Source organism: Lethenteron reissneri, chromosome 36 (genome assembly GCF_015708825.2).
Source record: "Lethenteron reissneri isolate LAM-NWPU_2019-01 chromosome 36, ASM1570882v1, whole genome shotgun sequence".
Taxonomy (NCBI): domain Eukaryota; kingdom Metazoa; phylum Chordata; class Hyperoartia; order Petromyzontiformes; family Petromyzontidae; genus Lethenteron; species Lethenteron reissneri.
In genome coordinates, this window is record NC_083814.1 from 13,259,023 (window position 1) to 13,282,755 (window position 23,733).

Here is a 23,733-nt window from a genome sequence, read left to right on the forward strand (position 1 = left end):
CCAACAACAACTGAATCCATGCCAACTGCAGAAACAACTGCATCCCCAACAACAACTGAATCCCCCACTACAGAGCAAACAACTGAAACCTCAACAACTTTAGAAGCAACAACTGAATCCTCAACAACTGTGGAAACAACTGAATCCACAACTGCACAACCAACAAGAACTGAATCCCCGACATCTGCAGAAACAACTGCATCTCTAACAACAACGGCAGAATCAACAACAGCTGAATCCCCGACTACAGAGCAAACAACAACTGAAATCATAACAACTTCAGAAGCAACAACTGAATACCCAACAACTTCAGAACCAACAACAAGTGCATCCCAAACAACGACTGCAGAACCAACAAGTGAATCACCAACAACAACTGCAGAACCAACAACGACTGCAGAACAAACAATTGAATTATTTACAACTACAGAACTAACAACAAATGATTCCCCAACAACTGCAGAGCCAAAAACTGAATCATCAACAACTGTAGAATCAACAACTGAATCCCTGATAACTGCAGAACCAACAACAACTGAATCCCCAACAACAACTGAATCATCAACAACTATGGAAGCAACAACTGAATCCCTGATAACGACTTCAGAACCAACAACAACTGAATCCCCAACAACAACTGCCGAACCAATAATAAGTGAATTCACAACAACAATGGCAGAAGCAATAACTGAATCCGTGACGACTACAGAACCAGAACCACCCACTGAATCTCCAACAACTACAGAACCAATAACAACTGAATTACCAACAACTGGAGAACCAACAACAAGTGAATCTGCTGAAAGCACAACTTCAGGTCGATTACCAACAATAGCTGAAACCACGAGTGCTGCACTTGTAACTGTGATACCCACTGTAACTTCACAAGCTACTCAAAATTCTGGATCAACAACTACATCTCAAGCTGGATCCACACAACAAACCACCACTGCAGCATTCACTGCTTCTACAAATGCAGCAACTACAGGCCCAACCATGGCTTCAACTCAAAGTACAGTTACTTCACCTGCAACAGGAGCAACAACATCAGCAGCAATGAGGACAACAGAAACTGCAACAACTCTATCAGCAACCACAGCCGTAACACCATTATCCGGTGCAACATTTGGTCCCACCTCAACTGCAGGTTCGACAACCGAAAAACAAACAAAAGCTACAACCTCTTCTGTGTCAACAGGATCACCACCAACTGTAACGACAACTTCATCTGTACTCGTATCTTCTACTCTAGCTACCGCATCAACAGCAATTATAGCAACAACAACTGCTTCATCTAACCCATCTGCTCCAAGCACAACTTCAGGGCCTTTACCAACAATCGCTGAAACCACGAGTGTTGCATTCGTAACTGTTTCTCCCACAAATTCTGCATCAACAACTGAAGCATCTACAAATTCAGAACCACCAAATTCAGCATCTACCACAACAGTTCCAAATGCGTCGATGCTTCCCACTACATCTGCAGTTCTTGGCACAGCAACATCACCAATTACAACTTCTGTATCAGCAACAGGTGTTGTACCAACTGCAACTTTAACAAGGACAACCACAGCACCGTCGTCTTCTTCCCTATCAGGTACTGCTTCATCAACAACTGCAGCAGTAACTGCTACAACAGCTTCAGGCACATCTAAAACTACAGCACCACCTGCTACTTCCCTGACAACTGGGACTCTATCACCTACAGAATCAACTACGTCACGAAGCCCTACTTTATCTCCAACTACCACTGCAGCGAAAATCTACACGACAACTGCCACTGGAGCAACAACAGCATCTCAGATAACACCTCTAGAAATAACATCAAGCACAGTTCCAGTTACAACTACTTCTCACACAACAGCTGCATCTCCAGCAACGACTACATCTCAAACTGGAAATACACCACAAACCACCACTGCAGCATTCACGGCTTCTACAACTGCAGCAACTAGAGGCCCAACCATGGCCTCAGCTCAAAGTACAGTTACTTCACCTGCAACAGGAGCAACAACATCAGCAGCAATGAGGACAACAGAAACTGCAACAACTCTATCAGCAACCACAGCTTTAACACCATTATCCGTTGCAACATTTGGTCCCACCTCAACTGCAGGTTCGACAACCGAAAAACAAACAAGAGTTTCGACCTCTTTCGTGTCAACAGGAACACCACCAACCGTAACGACAACTTCATCTGTACTCGTATCTTCTACTCTAGCTACCGCATCAACAGCATTCATAGCAACAACAACTGCTTCATCTAACCCATCTGCTCCAAGCACAACTTCGGGTCATTTACCAACAGTACCTGAAACCACGAGTGCTGCACTCGTCACTGTTACTCCCACAAATTCTGCATCAACAACTGAAGCATTTACAAATTCAGAACCACCAAATTCAGCATCTACCACAACAGTTCCAAATGCGTCGATGCTTCCCACTACATCTGCAGTTCCTGGCACAGCAACATCACCAACTACAACTTCTGTATCAGCAACAGGTGTTGTACCAACTGCAACTTTAACAAGGACAACAACAGCACCGTCGTCTTCTTCCCTATCAGGTACTGCTCCATCAACAACTGCAGCAGTAACTGCTACAACAGCTTCAGGAACATCTAAAACTACAGCACCACCTGCTACTTCCCTGACAACTGGGGCTCTATCACCTACAGAATCAACCACGTCACGAAGCCCTACTTTATCTCCAGCTACCACTGCAGCGAAAATCTTTACGACAACTGCCACTGGAGCAACAACAGCATCTCAGATAACACCTCTAGAAATAACATCAAGCACAGTTCCAGTTACAACTACTTCTCACACAACAGCTGCTTCTCCAGCAACGACTACATCTCAAACTGGAAATACACCACAAACCACCACTGCAGCATTCACGGCTTCTACAACTGCAGCAACTACAGGCCCAACCATGGCCTCAACTCAAAGTACAGTTACTTCACCTGCAACAGAAGCAACAACATCAGCAGCAATGAGGACAACAGAAACTGCAACAACTCTATCAGCAACCACAGCTTTAACACCATTATCCGTTGCAACATTTGGTCCCACCTCAACTGCAGGTTCGACAACCGAAAAACAAACAAGAGTTTCGACCTCTTCTGTTTCAACAGGAACACCACCAACTGTAACGACAACTTCATCTGTACTCGAATCTTCTACTCTAGCTACCGCATCAACAGCATTCATAGCAACAACAACTGCTTCATCTAACCCATCTGCTCCAAGCACAACTTCGGGTCATTTACCAACAGTACCTGAAACCACGAGTGCTGCATTCGTAACTGTTACTCCCACAAATTCTGCATCAACAACTGAAGCATTTACAAATTCAGAACCACCAAATTCAGCATCTACCACAACAGTTCCAAATGCGTCGATGCTTCCCACTACATCTGCAGTTCCTGGCACAGCAACATCACCAACTACAACTTCTGTATCAGCAACAGGTGTTGTACCAACTGCAACTTTAACAAGGACAACAACAGCACCGTCGTCTTCTTCCCTATCAGGTACTGCTCCATCAACAACTGCAGCAGTAACTGCTACAACAGCTTCAGGAACATCTAAAACTACAGCACCACCTGCTACTTCCCTGACAACTGGGGCTCTATCACTTACAGAATCAACCACGTCACGAAGCCCTACTTTATCTCCAGCTACCACTGCAGCGAAAATCTTTACGACAACTGCCACTGGAGCAACAACAGCATCTCAGATAACACCTCTAGAAATAACATCAAGCACAGTTCCAGTTACAACTACTTCTCACACAACAGCTGCTTCTCCAGCAACGACTACATCTCAAACTGGAAATACACCACAAACCACCACTGCAGCATTCACGGCTTCTACAACTGCAGCAACTACAGGCCCAACCATGGCCTCAACTCAAAGTACAGTTACTTCACCTGCAACAGAAGCAACAACATCAGCAGCAATGAGGACAACAGAAACTGCAACAACTCTATCAGCAACCACAGCCGTAACACCATTATCCGGTGCAACATTTGGTCCCACCTCAACTGCAGGTTCGACAACCGAAAAACAAACAAAAGCTACGACCTCTTCTGTTTCAACAGGAACACCACCAACTGTAACGACAACTTCATCTGTACTCGAATCTTCTACTCTAGCTACCGCATCAACAGCATTCATAGCAACAACAACCGCTTCATCTAACCCATCTGCTCCAAGCACAACTTCAGGTCCTTTACCAACAATTGCTGAAACCACGAGTGCTGCATTCGTAACTGTTACTCCCACAAATTCTGAATCAACAACTGAAGCATTTACAAATTCAGAACCACCAAATTCAGCATCTACCACAACAGTTCCAAATGCATCGGTGCTGCATACTACATCGGCAGTTCCTGGCACAGCAACGTCACCAACTACAACTTCTGTATCAGGAACGGGTGTTATATCAACTGCAACTTTAACAAGGACAACCACAGCACCGTCGTCTTCTCTCCTATCAGATATTGCTCCATCAAAAACTGCAGCAGTAACTGCTACACCAGCTTCAGGCACATCTAAAACTACAGCACCACCTGCTACTTCCCTGACAACTGGGGCTCTATCACCTACAGAATCAACCACGTCACGAAGCGTAACTTTATCTCCAGCTACCACTGCAGCGAAAATCTTTACGACAACTGCCACTGGAGCAACAACATCATCTCAGATAACACCTCTAGAAATAACATCAAGCACAGTTCCAGTTACAACTACTTCTCACACAACAGCTGCTTCTCCAGCAACGACTACATCTCAAACTGGAAATACACCACAAACCACCACTGCAGCATTCACGGCTTCTACAACTGCAGCAACTACAGGCCCAACCATGGCCTCAACTCAAAGTACAGTTACTTCACCTGCAACAGAAGCAACAACATCAGCAGCAATGAGGACAACAGAAACTGCAACAACTCTATCAGCAACCACAGCCGTAACACCATTATCCGGTGCAACATTTGGTCCCACCTCAACTGCAGGTTCGACAACCGAAAAACAAACAAAAGCTACGACCTCTTCTGTTTCAACAGGAACACCACCAACTGTAACGACAACTTCATCTGTACTCGTATCTTCTACTCTAGCTACCGCATCAACAGCATTCATAGCAACAACAACTGCTTCATCTAACCAATCTGCTCCAAGCACAACTTCAGGTCCTTTACCAACAATAGCTGAAACCACGAGTGCTGCATTCGTAACTGTTACTCCCACAAATTCTGAATCAACAACTGAAGTATTTACAAATTCAGAACCACCAAATTCAGCATCTACCACAACAGTTCCAAATAGATCGGTGCTGCCTACTACATCGGCAGTTCCTGGCACAGCAACATCACCAACTACAACTTCTGTATCAGGAACGGGTGTTATATCAACTGCAGCTTTAACAAGGACAACCACAGCACCGTCGTCTTCTCTCCTATCAGGTACTGCTTCATCAACAACTGCAGCAGTAACTGCTACAACAGCTTCAGGCACATCTAAAACTACAGCACCACCTGCTACTTCCCTGACAACTGGAGCTCTATCACCTACAGAATCAACGACGTCACGAAGCCCTACTTTATCTCCAGCTACCACAGAAGCGAAAATCTCTACGACAACTGCCACTGGAGCAACAACAGCATCTCAGATAACACCTCTAGAAATAACATCACGCACAGTTCCAGTTACAACTTCTCACACAACAGCTGCATCTCCAGCAATGACTACATCTCAAACTGGAAATCCACCACAAACCACCACTGCAGCATTCACGGCTTCTACAACTGCAGCAACTACAGGCCCAACCATAGCTTCAACTCAAAGTACAGTTACTTCACCTGCAACAGGAGCAACAACATCAGCAGCAATGAGGACAACAGAAACTGCAACAACTCTTTCAGCAACCACAGCTTTAACACCATTATCTGGTGCAACATTTGGTCCCACCTCAACTGCAGGTTCGACAACCGAAAAACAAACAAAAGCTACGACCTCTTCTGTTTCAACAGGAACACCACCAACTGTAACGACAACTTCATCTGTACTCGAATCTTCTACTCTAGCTACCGCATCAACAGCATTCATAGCAACAACAACTGCTTCATCTAACCCATCTGCTCAAAGCACAACTTCGGGTCCTTTACTAACAGTACCTGAAACCACGAGTGCTGCACTCGTCACTGTTACTCCCACAAATTCTGCATCAACAACTGAAGCATCTACAAATTCAGAACCACCAAATTCAGCATCTACCACAACAGTTCCAAATGCATCAGTGCTTCCCACTTCATCTGCAGTTCCTGGCACAGCAACATCACCAACTACAACTTCTGTATCAGGAACGGGTGTTATATCAACTGCAGCTTTAACAAGGACAACCACAGCACCGTCGTCTTATCTCCTATCAGGTATTGCTCCATCAACAACTGCAGCAGTAACTGCTACAACAGCTTCAGGCACATCTAAAACTACAGCACCACCTGCTACTTCCCTGACAACTGGAGCTCTATCACCTACAGAATCAACGACGTCACGAAGCCCTACTTTATCTTCAGCTACCACTGCAGCGAAAATCTCTACGACAACTGCTACTGGAGCAACAACAGCATCTCAGATAGCACCTCTAGAAATAACATCAAGCACAGTTCCAGTTACAACTACTTCTCACACAACAGCTGCATCTCCAGCAACGACTACATCTCAAACTGGAAATACACCACAAACCACCACTGCAGCATTCACGGCTTCTACAACTGCAGCAACTAGAGGCCCAACCATGGCCTCAACTCAAAGTACAGTTACTTCACCTGCAACAGGAGCAACAACATCAGCAGCAATGAGGACAACAGAAACTGCAACAACTCTATCAGCAACCACAGCCGTAACACCATTATCCGGTGCAACATTTGGTCCCACCTCAACTGCAGGTTCGACAACCGAAAAACAAACAAAAGCTACGACCTCTTCTGTGTCAGCAGGAACACCACCAACTGTGATGACAACTTTATCTGTATTCGTATCTTCTACTCTAGCTACCGCATCAACAGCATTCATAGCAACAACAACCGCTTCATCTAACCCATCTGCTCCAAGCACAACTTCGGGTCCTTTACCAACAATAGCTGAAACCACGAGTGCTGCATTCGTAACTGTTACTCCCACAAATTCTGCATCAACAACTGAAGCATTTACAAATTCAGAACCACCAAATTCAGCATCTACCACAACAGTTCCAAATAGATCGGTGCTGCCTACTACATCGGCAGTTCCTGGCACAGCAACATCACCAACTACAACTTCTGTATCAGCAACGGGTGTTATATCAACTGCAACTTTAACAAGGACAACCACAGCACCGTCGTCTTCTCTCCTATCAGGTACTGCTTCATCAACAACTGCAGCAGTAACTGCTACAACAGCTTCAGGCACATCTAAAACTACAGCACCACCTGCTACTTCCCTGACAACTGGAGCTCTATCACCTACAGAATCAACGACGTCACGAAGCCCTACTTTATCTCCAGCTACCACTGGAGCGAAAATCTCTACGACAACTGCCACTGGAGCAACAACAGCATCTCAGATAACACCTCTAGAAATAACATCACGCACAGTTCCAGTTACAACTTCTCACACAACAGCTGCATCTCCAGCAATGACTACATCTCAAACTGGAAATCCACCACAAACCACCACTGCAGCATTCACGGCTTCTACAACTGCAGCAACTACAGGCCCAACCATAGCTTCAACTCAAAGTACAGTTACTTCACCTGCAACAGGAGCAACAACATCAGCAGCAATGAGGACAACAGAAACTGCAACAACTCTTTCAGCAACCACAGCTTTAACACCATTATCTGGTGCAACATTTGGTCCCACCTCAACTGCAGGTTCGACAACCGAAAAACAAACAAAAGCTACGACCTCTTCTGTTTCAACAGGAACACCACCAACTGTAACGACAACTTCATCTGTACTCGAATCTTCTACTCTAGCTACCGCATCAACAGCATTCATAGCAACAACAACTGCTTCATCTAACCCATCTGCTCAAAGCACAACTTCGGGTCCTTTACCAACAGTACCTGAAACCACGAGTGCTGCACTCGTCATTGTTACTCCCACAAATTCTGCATCAACAACTGAAGCATCTACAAATTCAGAACCACCAAATTCAGCATCTACCACAACAGTTCCAAATGCATCAGTGCTTCCCACTTCATCTGCAGTTCCTGGCACAGCAACATCACCAACTACAACTTCTGTATCAGGAACGGGTGTTATATCAACTGCAGCTTTAACAAGGACAACCACAGCACCGTCGTCTTATCTCCTATCAGGTATTGCTCCATCAACAACTGCAGCAGTAACTGCTACAACAGCTTCAGGCACATCTAAAACTACAGCACCACCTGCTACTTCCCTGACAACTGGAGCTCTATCACCTACAGAATCAACGACGTCACGAAGCCCTACTTTATCTTCAGCTACCACTGCAGCGAAAATCTCTACGACAACTGCTACTGGAGCAACAACAGCATCTCAGATAGCACCTCTAGAAATAACATCAAGCACAGTTCCAGTTACAACTACTTCTCACACAACAGCTGCATCTCCAGCAACGACTACATCTCAAACTGGAAATACACCACAAACCACCACTGCAGCATTCACGGCTTCTACAACTGCAGCAACTAGAGGCCCAACCATGGCCTCAACTCAAAGTACAGTTACTTCACCTGCAACAGGAGCAACAACATCAGCAGCAATGAGGACAACAGAAACTGCAACAACTCTATCAGCAACCACAGCCGTAACACCATTATCCGGTGCAACATTTGGTCCCACCTCAACTGCAGGTTCGACAACCGAAAAACAAACAAAAGCTACGACCTCTTCTGTGTCAGCAGGAACACCACCAACTGTGATGACAACTTTATCTGTATTCGTATCTTCTACTCTAGCTACCGCATCAACAGCATTCATAGCAACAACAACCGCTTCATCTAACCCATCTGCTCCAAGCACAACTTCGGGTCCTTTACCAACAATAGCTGAAACCACGAGTGCTGCATTCGTAACTGTTACTCCCACAAATTCTGCATCAACAACTGAAGCATTTACAAATTCAGAACCACCAAATTCAGCATCTACCACAACAGTTCCAAATAGATCGGTGCTGCCTACTACATCGGCAGTTCCTGGCACAGCAACATCACCAACTACAACTTCTGTATCAGCAACGGGTGTTATATCAACTGCAACTTTAACAAGGACAACCACAGCACCGTCGTCTTCTCTCCTATCAGGTACTGCTTCATCAACAACTGCAGCAGTAACTGCTACAACAGCTTCAGGCACATCTAAAACTACAGCACCACCTGCTACTTCCCTGACAACTGGAGCTCTATCACCTACAGAATCAACGACGTCACGAAGCCCTACTTTATCTCCAGCTACCACTGGAGCGAAAATCTCTACGACAACTGCCACTGGAGCAACAACAGCATCTCAGATAACACCTCTAGAAATAACATCACGCACAGTTCCAGTTACAACTTCTCACACAACAGCTGCATCTCCAGCAATGACTACATCTCAAACTGGAAATCCACCACAAACCACCACTGCAGCATTCACGGCTTCTACAACTGCAGCAACTACAGGCCCAACCATAGCTTCAACTCAAAGTACAGTTACTTCACCTGCAACAGGAGCAACAACATCAGCAGCAATGAGGACAACAGAAACTGCAACAACTCTTTCAGCAACCACAGCTTTAACACCATTATCTGGTGCAACATTTGGTCCCACCTCAACTGCAGGTTCGACAACCGAAAAACAAACAAAAGCTACGACCTCTTCTGTTTCAACAGGAACACCACCAACTGTAACGACAACTTCATCTGTACTCGAATCTTCTACTCTAGCTACCGCATCAACAGCATTCATAGCAACAACAACTGCTTCATCTAACCCATCTGCTCAAAGCACAACTTCGGGTCCTTTACCAACAGTACCTGAAACCACGAGTGCTGCACTCGTCACTGTTACTCCCACAAATTCTGCATCAACAACTGAAGCATCTACAAATTCAGAACCACCAAATTCAGCATCTACCACAACAGTTCCAAATGCATCAGTGCTTCCCACTTCATCTGCAGTTCCTGGCACAGCAACATCACCAACTACAACTTCTGTATCAGGAACGGGTGTTATATCAACTGCAGCTTTAACAAGGACAACCACAGCACCGTCGTCTTCTCTCCTATCAGGTATTGCTCCATCAACAACTGCAGCAGTAACTGCTACAACAGCTTCAGGCACATCTAAAACTACAGCACCACCTGCTACTTCCCTGACAACTGGAGCTCTATCACCTACAGAATCAACGACGTCACGAAGCCCTACTTTATCTTCAGCTACCACTGCAGCGAAAATCTCTACGACAACTGCTACTGGAGCAACAACAGCATCTCAGATAGCACCTCTAGAAATAACATCAAGCACAGTTCCAGTTACAACTACTTCTCACACAACAGCTGCATCTCCAGCAACGACTACATCTCAAACTGGAAATACACCACAAACCACCACTGCAGCATTCACGGCTTCTACAACTGCAGCAACTAGAGGCCCAACCATGGCCTCAACTCAAAGTACAGTTACTTCACCTGCAACAGGAGCAACAACATCAGCAGCAATGAGGACAACAGAAACTGCAACAACTCTATCAGCAACCACAGCCGTAACACCATTATCCGGTGCAACATTTGGTCCCACCTCAACTGCAGGTTCGACAACCGGAAAAACAAACAAAAGCTACGACCTCTTCTGTGTCAGCAGGAACACCACCAACTGTGATGACAACTTTATCTGTATTCGTATCTTCTACTCTAGCTACCGCATCAACAGCATTCATAGCAACAACAACCGCTTCATCTAACCCATCTGCTCCAAGCACAACTTCGGGTCCTTTACCAACAATAGCTGAAACCACGAGTGCTGCATTCGTAACTGTTACTCCCACAAATTCTGCATCAACAACTGAAGCATTTACAAATTCAGAACCACCAAATTCAGCATCTACCACAACAGTTCCAAATAGATCGGTGCTGCCTACTACATCGGCAGTTCCTGGCACAGCAACATCACCAACTACAACTTCTGTATCAGCAACGGGTGTTATATCAACTGCAACTTTAACAAGGACAACCACAGCACCGTCGTCTTCTCTCCTATCAGGTATTGCTCCATCAACAACTGCAGCCGTAACTGCTACAACAGCTTCAGGCACATCTAAAACTACAGCACCACCTGCTACTTCCCTGACAACTGGGGTTCTATCACCTACAGAATCAACCACGTCACGAAGCCCTACTTTATCTCCAGCTACCACTGCAGCGAAAATCTCTACGACAACTGCCACTGGAGCAACAACAGCATCTCAGATAACACCTCTAGAAATAACATCACGCACAGTTCCAGTTACAACTTCTCACACAACAGCTGCATCTCCAGCAATGACTACATCTCAAACTGGAAATCCACCACAAACCACCACTGCAGCATTCACGGCTTCTACAACTGCAGCAACTACAGGCCCAACCATGGCTTCAACTCAAAGTACAGTTACTTCACCTGCAACAGGAGCAACAACATCAGCAGCAATGAGGACAACAGAAACTGCAACAACTCTATCAGCAACCACAGCCGTAACACCATTATCTGGTGCAACATTTGGTCCCACCTCAACTGCAGGTTCGACAACCGAAAAACAAACAAGAGTTTCGACCTCTTCCGTGTCAACAGGAACACCACCAACCGTAACGACAACTTCATCTGTACTCGTATCTTCTACTCTAGCTACCGCTTCAACAGCATTCATAGCAACAACAACTGCTTCATCTAACCCATCTGCTCCAAGCACAACTTCGGGTCCTTTACCAACAGTACCTGAAACCACGAGTGCTGCACTCGTCACTGTTACTCCCACAAATTCTGCATCAACAACTGAAGCATCTACAAATTCAGAACCACCAAATTCAGCATCTACCACAACAGTTCCAAATGCGTCGGTGCTTCCCACTACATCTGCAGTTCCTGGCACAGCAACATCACCAACTACAACTTCTGTATCAGCAACAGGTGTTGTACCAACTGCAACTTTAACAAGGACAACCACAGCACCGTCGTCTTCTTCCCTATCAGGTACTGCTCCATCAACAACTGCAGCAGTAACTGCTACAACAGCTTCAGGCACATCTAAAACTACAGCACCACCTGCTACTTCCCTGACAACTGTGGCTCTATCACCTATAGAATCAACCACGTCACGAAGCCCTACTTTATCTCCAGCTACCACTGCAGCGAAAATCTCTACGACAACTGTCACTGGAGCAACAACAGCATCTCAGATAACACCTCTAGAAATAACATCAAGCACAGTTCCAGTTACAACTACTTCTCACACAACAGCTGCATCTCCAGCAACGACTACATCTCAAACTGGAAATACACCACAAACCACCACTGCAGCATTCACGGCTTCTACAACTGCAGCAACTACAGGCCCAACCATGGCTTCAACTCAAAGTACAGTTACTTCATCTGCAACAGGAGCAACAACATCAGCAGCAATGAGAACAGAAACTGCAACAACTCTATCAGGACCCACAGCCGTAACACCATTATCCGGTGCAACATTTGGTCCCACCTCAACTGCAGGTTCGACAACCGAAAAACAAACAAAAGCTACGACCTATTCTGTGTCAACAGGAACACCACCAACTGTAACGACAACTTCATCTGTACTCGTATCTTCTACTCTAGCTACCGCATCAACAGCATTCATAGCAACAACAACTGCTTCATCTAACCCATCTGCTCCAAGCACAACCTCAGGTCCTTTACCAACAATAGCTGAAACCACGAGTGCTGCATTCGTAACTGTTACTCCCACAAATTCTGAATCAACAACTGAAGTATTTACAAATTCAGAACCACCAAATTCAGCATCTACCACAACAGTTCCAAATGCATCGGTGCTGCCTACTACATCTGCAGTTCCTGGCACAGCAACATCACCAACTACAACTTCTGTATCAGCAACGGGTGTTATATCAACTGCAACTTTAACAAGGACAACCACAGCACCATCGTCTTCTCTCCTATCAGGTATTGCTCCATCAACAACTGCAGCAGTAACTCCTACAATAGCTTCAGGCACATCTAAAACTACAGCACCACCTGCTACTTCCCTGACAACTGGGGCTCTATCACCTACAGAATCAACGACGTCACGAAGCCCTACTTTATCTCCAGCTACCACTGCAGCGAAAATCTCTACGACAACTGCCACTGGAGCAACAACAGCATCTCAGATAACACCTCTAGAAATAACATCAAGCACAGTTCCAGTTACAACTACTTCTCACACAACAGCTGCATCTCCAGCAACGACTACATCTCAAACTGGAAATACACCACAAACCACCACTGCAGCATTCACGGCTTCTACAACTGCAGCAACTACAGGCCCAACCATGGCTTCAACTCAAAGTACAGTTACTTCACCTGCAACAGGAGCAACAACATCAGCAGCAATGAGGACAACAGAAACTGCAACAACTCTATCAGCAACCACAGCCGTAACACCATTATCCGGTGCAACATTTGGTCCCACCTCAACTGCAGGTTCGATAACCGAAAAACAAACAAAAGCTACGCCCTCTTCTGTTTCAACAGGAACACCACCAACTGTAACGACAACTTCATCTGTACTCGTATCCTCTACTCTAGCTACCGCATCAACAGCATTCATAGCAACAACAACTGCTTCATCTAACCCATCTGCTCCAAGCACAACTTCAGGTCCTTTACCAACAATAGCTGAAACCACGAGTGCTGCATTCGTAACTGTTACTCCCACAAATTCTGAATCAACAACTGAAGTATTTACAAATTCAGAACCACCAAATTCAGCATCTACCACAACAGTTCCAAATGCATCGGTGCTGCCTACTACATCTGCAGTTCCTGGCACAGCAACATCACCAACTACAACTTCTGTATCAGCAACGGGTGTTATATCAACTGCAACTTTAACAAGGACAACCACAGCACCGTCGTTTTCTTCCCTATCAGGTACTGCTCCATCAACAACTGCAGCAGTAACTGCTACAACAGCTTCAGGCACATCTAAAACTATAGCACCACCTGCTACTTCTCTGCCAACTGGGGCTCTATCACCTACAGAATCAACCACGTCACGAAGCCCTACTTTATCTCCAGCTACCACTGCAGCTAAAATCTCTACAACTGCCACTGGAGCAACAACAGCATCTCAGATAACACCTCTAGAAATAACATCAAGCACAGTTCCAGTTACAACTACTTCTCACACAACAGCTGCATCTCCAGCAACAACTACATCTCAAGCTGAAAATCCACCACAAACCACCACTGCAGCATTCACGGCTTCTACAACTGCAGCAACTGCAGGCCCAACCATGGCCTCAACTCAAAGTACAGTTACTTCACCTGCAACAGGAGCAACAACATCAGCAGAAATGAGGACAACAGAAACTGCAACAACTCTATCAGCAACCACAGCCGTAACACCATTATCCGGTGCAACATTTGGTCCCACCTCAACTGCAGGTTCGACAACCGAAAAACAAACAAAAGCTACAACCTCTTCTGTGTCAACAGGAACACCACCAACTGTAACGACAACTTCATCTGTACTCGTATCTTCTACTCTAGCTACCGCATCAACAGCATTCATAGCAACAACAACTGCTTCATCTAACCCATCTGCTCCAAGCACAACTTCAGGTCCTTTACCAACAATAGCTGAAACCACGAGTGCTGCATTCGTAACTGTTACTCCCACAAATTCTGAATCAACAACTGAAGTATTTACAAATTCAGAACCACCAAATTCAGCATCTACCACAACAGTTCCAAATGCATCGGTGCTGCCTACTACATCTGCAGTTCCTGGCACAGCAACATCACCAACTACAACTTCTGTATCAGCAACGGGTGTTATATCAACTGCAACTTTAACAAGGACAACCACAGCACCGTCGTATTCTTCCCTATCAGGTACTGCTTCATCAACAACTGCAGCAGTAACTGCTACAACAGCTTCAGGCACATCTAAAACTACAGCACCACCTGCTACTTCCCTGACAACTGGGGCTCTATCACCTACAGAATCAACCACGTCACGAAGCCCTACTTTATCTCCAGCTACCACTGCAGCTAAAATCTCTACAACTGCCACTGGAGCAACAACAGCATCTCAGATAACACCTCTAGAAATAACATCAAGCACAGTTCCAGTTACAACTACTTCTCACGCAACAGCTGCATCTCCAGCAACGACTACATCTCAAGCTGAAAATCCACCACAAACCACCACTGCAGCATTCACGGCTTCTACAACTGCAGCAACTGCAGGCCCAACCATGGCTTCAACTCAAAGTACAGTTACTTCACCTGCAACAGGAGCAACAACATCAGCAGCAATGAGGACAACAGAAACTGCAACAACTCTTTCAGCAACCACAGCCGTAACACCATTATCCGGTGCAACATTTGGTCCCACCTCAACTGCAGGTTCGACAACCGAAAAACAAACAAGAGTTTCGACCTCTTCCGTGTCAACAGGAACACCACCAACTGTAACGACAGCTTCATCTGTACTCGTATCTTCTACTCTAGCTACCGCTTCAACAGCATTCATAGCAACAACAACTGCTTCATCGAACCCATCTGCTCCAAGCACAACTTCAGGTCCTTTACCAACAGTAGCTGAAACCACGAGTGCTGCACTCGTCACTGTTACTCCCACAAATTCTGCATCAACAACTGAAGCATCTACAAATTCAGAACCACCAAGTTCAGCATCTACCACAACAGTTCCAAATGCGTCGGTGTTGCTTACTACATCTGCTGTTCCTGGCACAGCAACCTCACCCACCGCAACTGTAGCACCACCAACTACAGTACCATCATATTCCGCTCAATCAAGTACTGCTGCATCAACCACTATCAAGGTACCATTAACGGCAGCTCTGCCAGCATCAACAAATGGCATGTCAACAATATCTACAATCGTCCCTACATCCGCATCGACACTCGGGATTGGAACCACTACGATACCAGCACCTACTTTTGAAGGTTAGAATTTTTATAACTTTGGAATGTAAAGTGTGATGGTGGCTGATTGTGTTTTCATCGTGCATTGCTTTACTGTTTCAATACGTTACCACTTTAAAACATATCATTCGATGAAATTCCTGAACAGATATTTATATTAGTAATTTACTCACCAATTTTAACACGTGCAACTGTAATTTTGATAAATAGTTACAATCTTTAATGCTAACTTATCGGGTAAGCAATGACTACAACCTCACATTATACCAACAATATTACTGAGCTATTGTACACATCTTGGTCTTACAAACCCGAAAACCTGTCTCAGTGAGAATCGTTCAAATGCCCGTTATTCTTTACAAAGTTGACTAATTTTACATGTATTTTTTTTTCAACCATAAAACTTCATAGTGTAGTTGAGCAGTCGACTTGACAAAAAGACTCATCGTGGGCCCCAAGGATCACAAGACAGCTCCTTTCCTATGCTCTGTTTTTAATGTTATGCAAGCTTTGTATACAACTTAATAGACATATTATACATTAAAGTTAAATATCATACACAATAAAATATTTTTTAATGCTCAATATGCAGCTGATTTAGAGTTCTGTATTCAATATATATTGTATTGTGTTTAAGTTGACTGCTGGCAGCCGAAACATACTGATGATAAACAGAGGAGGCAGAGAGAACTGCTATGTTGATACATTTGTAGTGACATCGGGGATGTCACTGTATGGTGCCGGCCCGGAAGGGCCGTGCCGTTCGATGTTCCTACATTGTAGACAGCACCGTGTGGGTGGCTGTGTGTAATACCAGCCCTACCAGGGCTTGGTGAGCACTGGGATAGTGCGGGCACCACGCACAGCATGTGGTGGGGGCTACCACGAGGGGGAGTGGGTGAGCGTGAGCCCAGGGGCAGGGTTGTCCCGGGCCATGGCACTCTTGTTGACCCCGTAGACACGTGATCCGGAGTGTCCACACAAGGGGCCCCAGGTAGGGGGGGGGGGAGCTAGGGGGTGATCACGTGTCCGGGGAGAGCTCTTGAGAAGGATCGAGAGGGAACGAGAATGCTCGAGAAGGTGGGCAGGGCCGAGGGCGGAGCGGCCCAGACTGTAAACGGATATAAGGCGGGTCCCTGGGGGGGACCGGGGTCACTGCATTCTACAAGCTGGAAGCTCAACATCTAGAAGCAGGAAGCTCTACGTCTCAAGCTGAAGCCCTTCATCCTACGAGGCAACCTTGTGGTCGGAGACCCGAGTGAGGGTCCGACCCTTCGTAGCAGTAACTCCTCTGTATAGGGTAGTTAGCTGGGGGGTCCCTACCCTAAGCTGTATCTGGTAAAGGGGCAGTTACCCCTTTGTGTTACGGTGTCACAATAAATGTGTTGCCTCTAAAAGGAACAACATCTGTGACTCAGTTGAATTCCCTACAACTGGTGTCGGAAGTGGGCAACACGCTAGTTATTCAACTAGCTGAAGACTATGTCTACATGTCACAGACCAAGTATTTGGACGTCGGACGACGAGGATGAGGACTTCGTGCAGCTTACAGCTCCGGAGGATGCGGGGGAGAAACTGCCAACTGAGCCAGGCGCTATCCAAGCGCTCGATGCTTCACCGTTAGCGGTGGCGACCCTCCGGGAGGCGCACAAGCGTCTCGCGGAGCTCCTCCACACGGCGACTTCGCTCCTTGTGGAGTTTAGCCTCGCGGTCTCGCCGGCGATGGAATGAGCGGCGATATCGCTCGTGGTTGGCGACTCTGCCGCCATTCCACGACAGGCGGGAAACTCGGTGATGCAGCCCGCGCGATCGGGCGCCAAAATTGAAGACGCGCTGTTGGCGCCGAGGGACAGCCTGGCTCTCAATGTCGGCTTCCCTTTGTTGAAGGCTTCATGGCTACCAAGGGCGACTGGGTGGCCTTCAAGCGGCGGATCCTCGCAAACGCCTGCTTGGCAGGGTGGTCGGAGAAGGAGGCGCTGTGGGCGGTACCTGCCACCCTTGACGAAGGCGCCTTTGCAGTGTTTCTAGCCATCCTGCTGCTGGAGAAATCCACCCTTACGCAGGCCTTCGACCAGCTGCCGTCCATCTACGAGCCTCCGGCGGACACGTACCACAAAGTCGCCAAGTGCGTCCGAGCCCAGCAACTTTTGCATCAGGACAGGGCGCTGGGGACTTGTCCAGCACAGAGCCGGGGCCACCGCATGGAGCAGGGCCCCTTACGGAAGGCGCGTCGACTCGGAGTGGTGGCGAATGGGGTGACAGTGGCACGAGGCGAACGGACAAGCAGGGGCGGTAGAGGTCGTCTTCTCGTTCCAGAGGCGGCCGTTGTTACCTGCTATCAGTGCGGCCTGTTAGGCCATGTGGCTTCGGGCTGCCGCGTCCCACATCGGTGCCTTCCGGCATCACCGCCATCCTGCTCTTCTCTACACCCTGAGGCAAGTCGCAATGCACTCCACACTCGATCCCTGGCCTCACTTCACCCATCTAGGCAATTTGGTTTGCGACCTGATCATGTGTCGGTACGGGAAAGTCCTACGCGTAATCATCAGGTGTGTCAGCTCCGACCGGGTCAGTGGTCGGAGTTGGCCCATCGAGTGGTGGCTACGACCGAGGGTTCATCTACGGTGCTTGGGTCTATCGAGGGTGTGGGATTAAGGATGCTGATTGACACAGGTGCATCGGAAACTATCATTTCGGGCCTCATTTTTTACATTCTGCCCCCTAAGTGTCGGATTCTTGACCTTGTCGATGCGCCGTGTTTCGCTGCTGACGGCAGCTCATTGGGTATCATCGGTCAGATCATGGCCGAGGTACGCATCGCTGATGTTAGCTTGTCGGGACACATTTTTGTCTCCACGTCCCTGACTGTTCCATGTTTACTTGGAACCGATTTCCTTGGTAGGATGCCATTAGAAATCTGCATTGACCGCGGCTGTTTGGAATTGCCATCCAGACGCCGTGTGCCATTTTTTCCTTCCCCTACCCGGTTGTGTGCAGCTAACGCTACAGTCCAGGTGTCCGCGCGCCGAACGGGGGAAATCCCGCCCGGCGCGCGAATGCCTGTTCACGTCCGTTTGAGGGAGCCGCTCGATTTGGGTACTGCAGGGTACGGAGCTACAGCTCAGACGTTGGTGTCCGATGACCAGGAACCTTGTGTTCAGGTTCTAAATGCTGGGTCGGACACCACGGTCATTCAGGAGGGTACGGAATTGGCTCATGCAGCTCCGGCATGTCCGGTAGGGGGCGTTGTCGGGAATGCAGGTGCTGAGCCTTGCACGCGACAATCCCGGGATGTGGTTAATTGCTGTGCTGTCCGCCCCTCTTGCCTTGACCCAGTTATTGCCCCGCGCGAATTCATCTCATCTCCATATCGCTGGGGTCGAGTGTCGAGTGTGTCCGGCAACCCAGGGTGGGTGGCCGCTTCGGTTGCTCCCGGGTGAGGTGATTCTGTTCCACCCCAGGCCACGCATGCCGGTTTTGCGGGCTTTGAGAGCGGTGGATCCGTTGGCCCGGCCCATTGCTATTCATGAGGAGCCGGGTTCAGCAGAACATTAGTACATTCCCTACGGGTCCTCCAGGATGATGAGCGAGTCCACCTCCCCTGTCGGGGCCCGGCATCAAGGACTCGCTCTAAGACTCGTTTTCGTAAATCCTCTGGCACACACGCTCCCACGCTGTTGCTTGCTTGTCATGCTCGCTGAGTCATGGCGGTCATTGGCTGAACCTGGCCGCCATTGAATCTCATGAGTGTTGTTACACAGTGAAGGTGGGGGGTGCGATGGTATGGGGGATCCTGTGGGTTACGCGTTTTTTTATATATTATTGTTGGAATGGTGTTGTTTTCATGATTCCCTTTCACAGCTCCCACGCTGTTGGTTACTTGTCGTGCTCGCTGAGCCACGGCGGTTATTGGTTGATCCTTGCCGCCATTGCGCTCGCGTCCGTCGTTACACGATGAAGGTGGGAAGTGTGATGGTAATGGGGGATCCCGTGGGTTACACGGTTCTTTTATATTGTTTTTGAGATGTCGTGGTTATTATTTGTTCGTTGGTTGCCACCCTTCTCCCTGTTGGTTTGTACATTTTTATATACTGTAATTTTTATACAGGTGGGTTGGGGTATTTATTTCTGTTCTTGTTATTGTTGAGGCACAGTGTTTATTTTTTTCTCGTTGAATTTCCCTTATTGTTCGTTTAAAGGGGGAGTTGATAGCCGGGACGGCTGGATGCTACAAATGGGGGGGGAAGGGGGGGGGATGATGTAGTGACATCAGGGATGTCATTGTATGGTGCCGGCCCGGAAGGGCCGTGCCGTTCGATGTTCCTACATCGTGGACAGCGCCGTGTGGGTGGCTGTGTGTGACACCAGCCCTAGCGGGGACAGCACCGTGTGGGTGGCTGTAATACCGGCCCTAGCGGGGCTTGGTGAGCACTGGGATAGTGCGGGCACCACACACAGTGTGTGGTGGGGGCTCCCACGAAGGGGAGTGGGTGAGAGTCAGCCCAGGGGCAGGGTTTCCCCGGGCCATGGCACTCTGGTTGACCCCGTAGACACCTGATCCAGAGTGTCCACACAAGGGGCTCCAGGTTGGAGGGCTAGTGGGTCATCACGTGTCTGGGGAGAGCTCTTGAGAAGGATCGAGAGGGAACGATAATGCTCGAGAAGGCGGGCGGGACCAAGGGCGAAGCGGCCCCGACCATAAGGGGATAAAAGGCGGATCCCTGGGAGGGACCGGGGTCGCTGCATTCTACAAGATGGAAGCTCAACATCTAGAAGCAGGAAGCTCTACGTCTCAAGCTGAAGCTCTTCGTCCTACGAGGCAACCACGTGGTCGGAGACACGAGTGAGGGTCCGACCCTTCGTAGCAGTAACTCCTCTGTATAGGGTAGTTAGCTGGGGGGTCCCCACCCTAAGCTGTATCTGGTAAATGGGTAGTTATCCCTTTGTGTTATAGTGTTACAATAAATGTGTTGCCTCTAAAAGGACAGTTGGACTCACTACAAATTAAAAAGGACGGAGAATCAAACCCCTTCCACGCAATTACTGCCACCCTGAGAGTATCAAGTGCATTACAAATTTGTTGGACATGAGAGGTTTACCTTTTCTGTTTGCTTTCTCAGCTCCAGAGGCAGCTTCCACAGCAGATGGTAGTCGGAGTTGTTGTCAAGCAGCTTGATAAATCGTTTTATAGGTTGCGTGTCGCTATATCATTTGTCCATTCACAAGGCCACTCACCAAGATTGTTTAAGATGTAGCTCGTTTTAATTGGTTCATTATTTATTGGGTTTCTAGTAAGTAGAAGAAATAAACCCAGCTTATTCGAACGGCACCAGTAGTGAGATACCTCTGGTGTTTACTTTTTTACGCACTTTCTTTGCAGTAGCATCCTAATTATAACTTATAGGATAGAATCTATCATATGTAGCTTATAACCTCTTACAGTTAATTTTTTTATTTACATGTTTTATTAACTTCAGAAACCCAAAAAATTATCGTAACAGTTTGCACGTGTTATAACGAAATCAGAACAGAACTCCAAATGGAGGTGAGTTAAGGACACGTGGGTTCATCACCCTACCACAGTGATGACAACGATGGGGAGCAGCAGATTCACGGGGAAGGGAATAGGCCTCGGCAAGGTAAAGTAAAAGGTAAAAACAACGAGCCTACCTTTACCCTTACCCCATACACATGAAAAAGGTTTATAACAGGTAAATGCTAGGTAGAGCGCTTTATTCATATAGCATACTCTCGATGATTCCAATTTTACATGCTTTCTTTTAACTCACTCTGTTGTCGTTGTTGTATCCTCAATTATTGTAACTCAATTTTAACCCACTTACCAATGTGGTATCGACTGCAAAATTGGTATACTTATGTCATACTGATGACAATACTATATTCTATCATAAAAAATAAAATTAAATATTTTTAAAATTCTTTTTTATATGTTATGTTTCGGCTTGGGTCTAATTGTCCACGCTCAACTAACGTTGGCTGTAAATCACCACGGCCCCTGACGCTATGGCAAGCCTCGGGACCACTTCCTGGAGTCGTGCAGTTTTGCCATTACGAGTAGAGTAGGGTACACTTCATCTTCTTGGTTCATTAAAGCGTTTTTTTTTTAATTATTTTTAGATATTACTTATTTCTTTTCTTGTTTCATTTTGTGTAATGGCAGAGATTAGGGATTAATAATGTACAACCATAACCACAATCATATTTTTAAAAAATATATTGTATAGCAATATATTGGAGGGGGACATTTTGAGAATATTTGAATATTGGGCGGGATGTGGCCCCCCAAATATTGTATCCCCCCCCAAAAAATATTATAATTACGGCCTTGCTATACTACAACACCTCCACACCACATCACTACCACCATTTCACTACACAACTTAACACTACTACATCACTAAACTACACCCTCAACTACACGAAGCTGTACTACACAACACCACTATATGAGCCCACTGTTTTGCGCCCCTAACTTGGCAAGGAGTAGTGGGAAAAACACCGTTTGTTTGCTTTCACATAGAGAACAGGCTTTCGAAGTATGCCAAACTTGTACAAAAATGTGGATTTGTATAAGGTTTGTTCAAAGTGGTGTATACAGACAATGGATTTTGGTGTACATGAGTAGCAAATAAGAGACAATTTTCATTTTCATACTCTTCTCACAATCCTTTATTCAGAGCACTACAAGTAATCAGCTTTTTTATTTAATAATACAATGCCAAGATAATATGTATTGTAAGATTGTTGTATATTCTCTAGGATTTTAAACAATATTCTAGTGAAATAACTGCAGTATTAGGAGCACAGGTTGAAACGTTAGGACAATTGTAAATGAACCGTGTCAGTCTTTTGTGTTTGTTACTTCAACCTCTTCGAGTCTTCGGTCTGGCTCTCTACTAAGTCTTCCATACTTGTACCGTCTCACAGTCAGTGTTTATTATGCGGAAAATCCCGTTCAGCCAGGTACCCAGCTCGCTTCTGTGGCAATGGCGCACAGTGGAGGGGTGCCCAGCCAGCAGCCAGCCAGGAAACTTGAGGCATAGATTGGAATTATTTTAGGAAATATGATGTACCCGCACGTTAAACTTCTAGCACAGCAGCATGATACATGTGTCCTCATTTCACAGTTATAATGTAAAGATGTGGCCCTGCAATGACTTGTTTCACGCCATTGCTGGTGGAATGGCCTGCCCCAGAGGGAACTCTTGAGGGTTTTTTGTCTACTCTTCCACGCTGCAAAAATGGTGGAATTAATGTCACCATAATAACAATTACCAGTACACTCAATTGATTTTGATAATGTTGAAGTTTTGTGCAAAACTAGCTACTACTGGCCAAGACTAATGAGAGAATCTATCGAAATTTAAATAAATCTAAATATCTTTATCCGTTCAGATAGCTACCGCCTTGGTGCTGCGTGGAAGCGAATCATCAAATAATACATTATTTAAATGCATGCCTACAAAGGGCAGCGTACTTCAATAGAATTACCGTTGGTAGGGCTATT

At 46.5% G+C, this 23,733-nt stretch overlaps 2 protein-coding genes across 2 annotated transcripts; both read left to right on the top strand.

Moving 5' to 3' along the window:
* Positions 1–18: 18 nt before the first annotated feature.
* LOC133351278 (mucin-2-like) lies at positions 19–4,205 on the top strand. The gene is made up of 3 exons (XM_061566377.1): positions 19–3,303; positions 3,501–3,535; positions 3,647–4,205. The coding sequence occupies exons 1-3, from the start codon at positions 19–21 to the stop codon at positions 4,203–4,205; spliced, it is 3,879 nt and encodes a 1,292-aa protein (XP_061422361.1).
* A 158-nt stretch (positions 4,206–4,363) lies between these two features.
* LOC133351279 (mucin-2-like) lies at positions 4,364–17,936 on the top strand. Its single transcript, XM_061566378.1, has 14 exons — positions 4,364–4,371; positions 4,616–5,023; positions 5,585–6,072; positions 6,182–10,872; positions 11,143–11,279; positions 11,391–11,795; positions 12,135–12,245; positions 12,357–12,761; positions 13,035–13,211; positions 13,323–13,730; positions 14,004–14,180; positions 14,970–15,146; positions 15,471–15,839; positions 17,705–17,936. Exons 1-14 carry the CDS (start codon positions 4,364–4,366, stop codon positions 17,934–17,936), a joined length of 8,193 nt encoding a protein of 2,730 aa, XP_061422362.1.
* The last annotated feature ends 5,797 nt before the right edge of the window (positions 17,937–23,733 follow it).

Bases quoted from the DNA above. Each gene is read 5' to 3' on its own strand.
- LOC133351278 (XM_061566377.1), top strand. From the start codon at position 19: ATGCCAACTGCAGAAACAACTGCATCCCCAACAACAACTGAATCCCCC. The intron at 3,304-3,500 runs GTAACTGTTACT...AACTTTAACAAG, and splicing joins AAACCACGAGTGCTGCATTC to GACAACAACAGCACCGTCGT. The intron at 3,536-3,646 runs GTACTGCTCCAT...TATCACTTACAG, and splicing joins GTCGTCTTCTTCCCTATCAG to AATCAACCACGTCACGAAGC.
- LOC133351279 (XM_061566378.1), top strand. The intron at 11,280-11,390 runs GTATTGCTCCAT...TATCACCTACAG, and splicing joins GTCGTCTTCTCTCCTATCAG to AATCAACCACGTCACGAAGC. The intron at 13,731-14,003 runs GTTCGATAACCG...TTACAAATTCAG, and splicing joins TGGTCCCACCTCAACTGCAG to AACCACCAAATTCAGCATCT.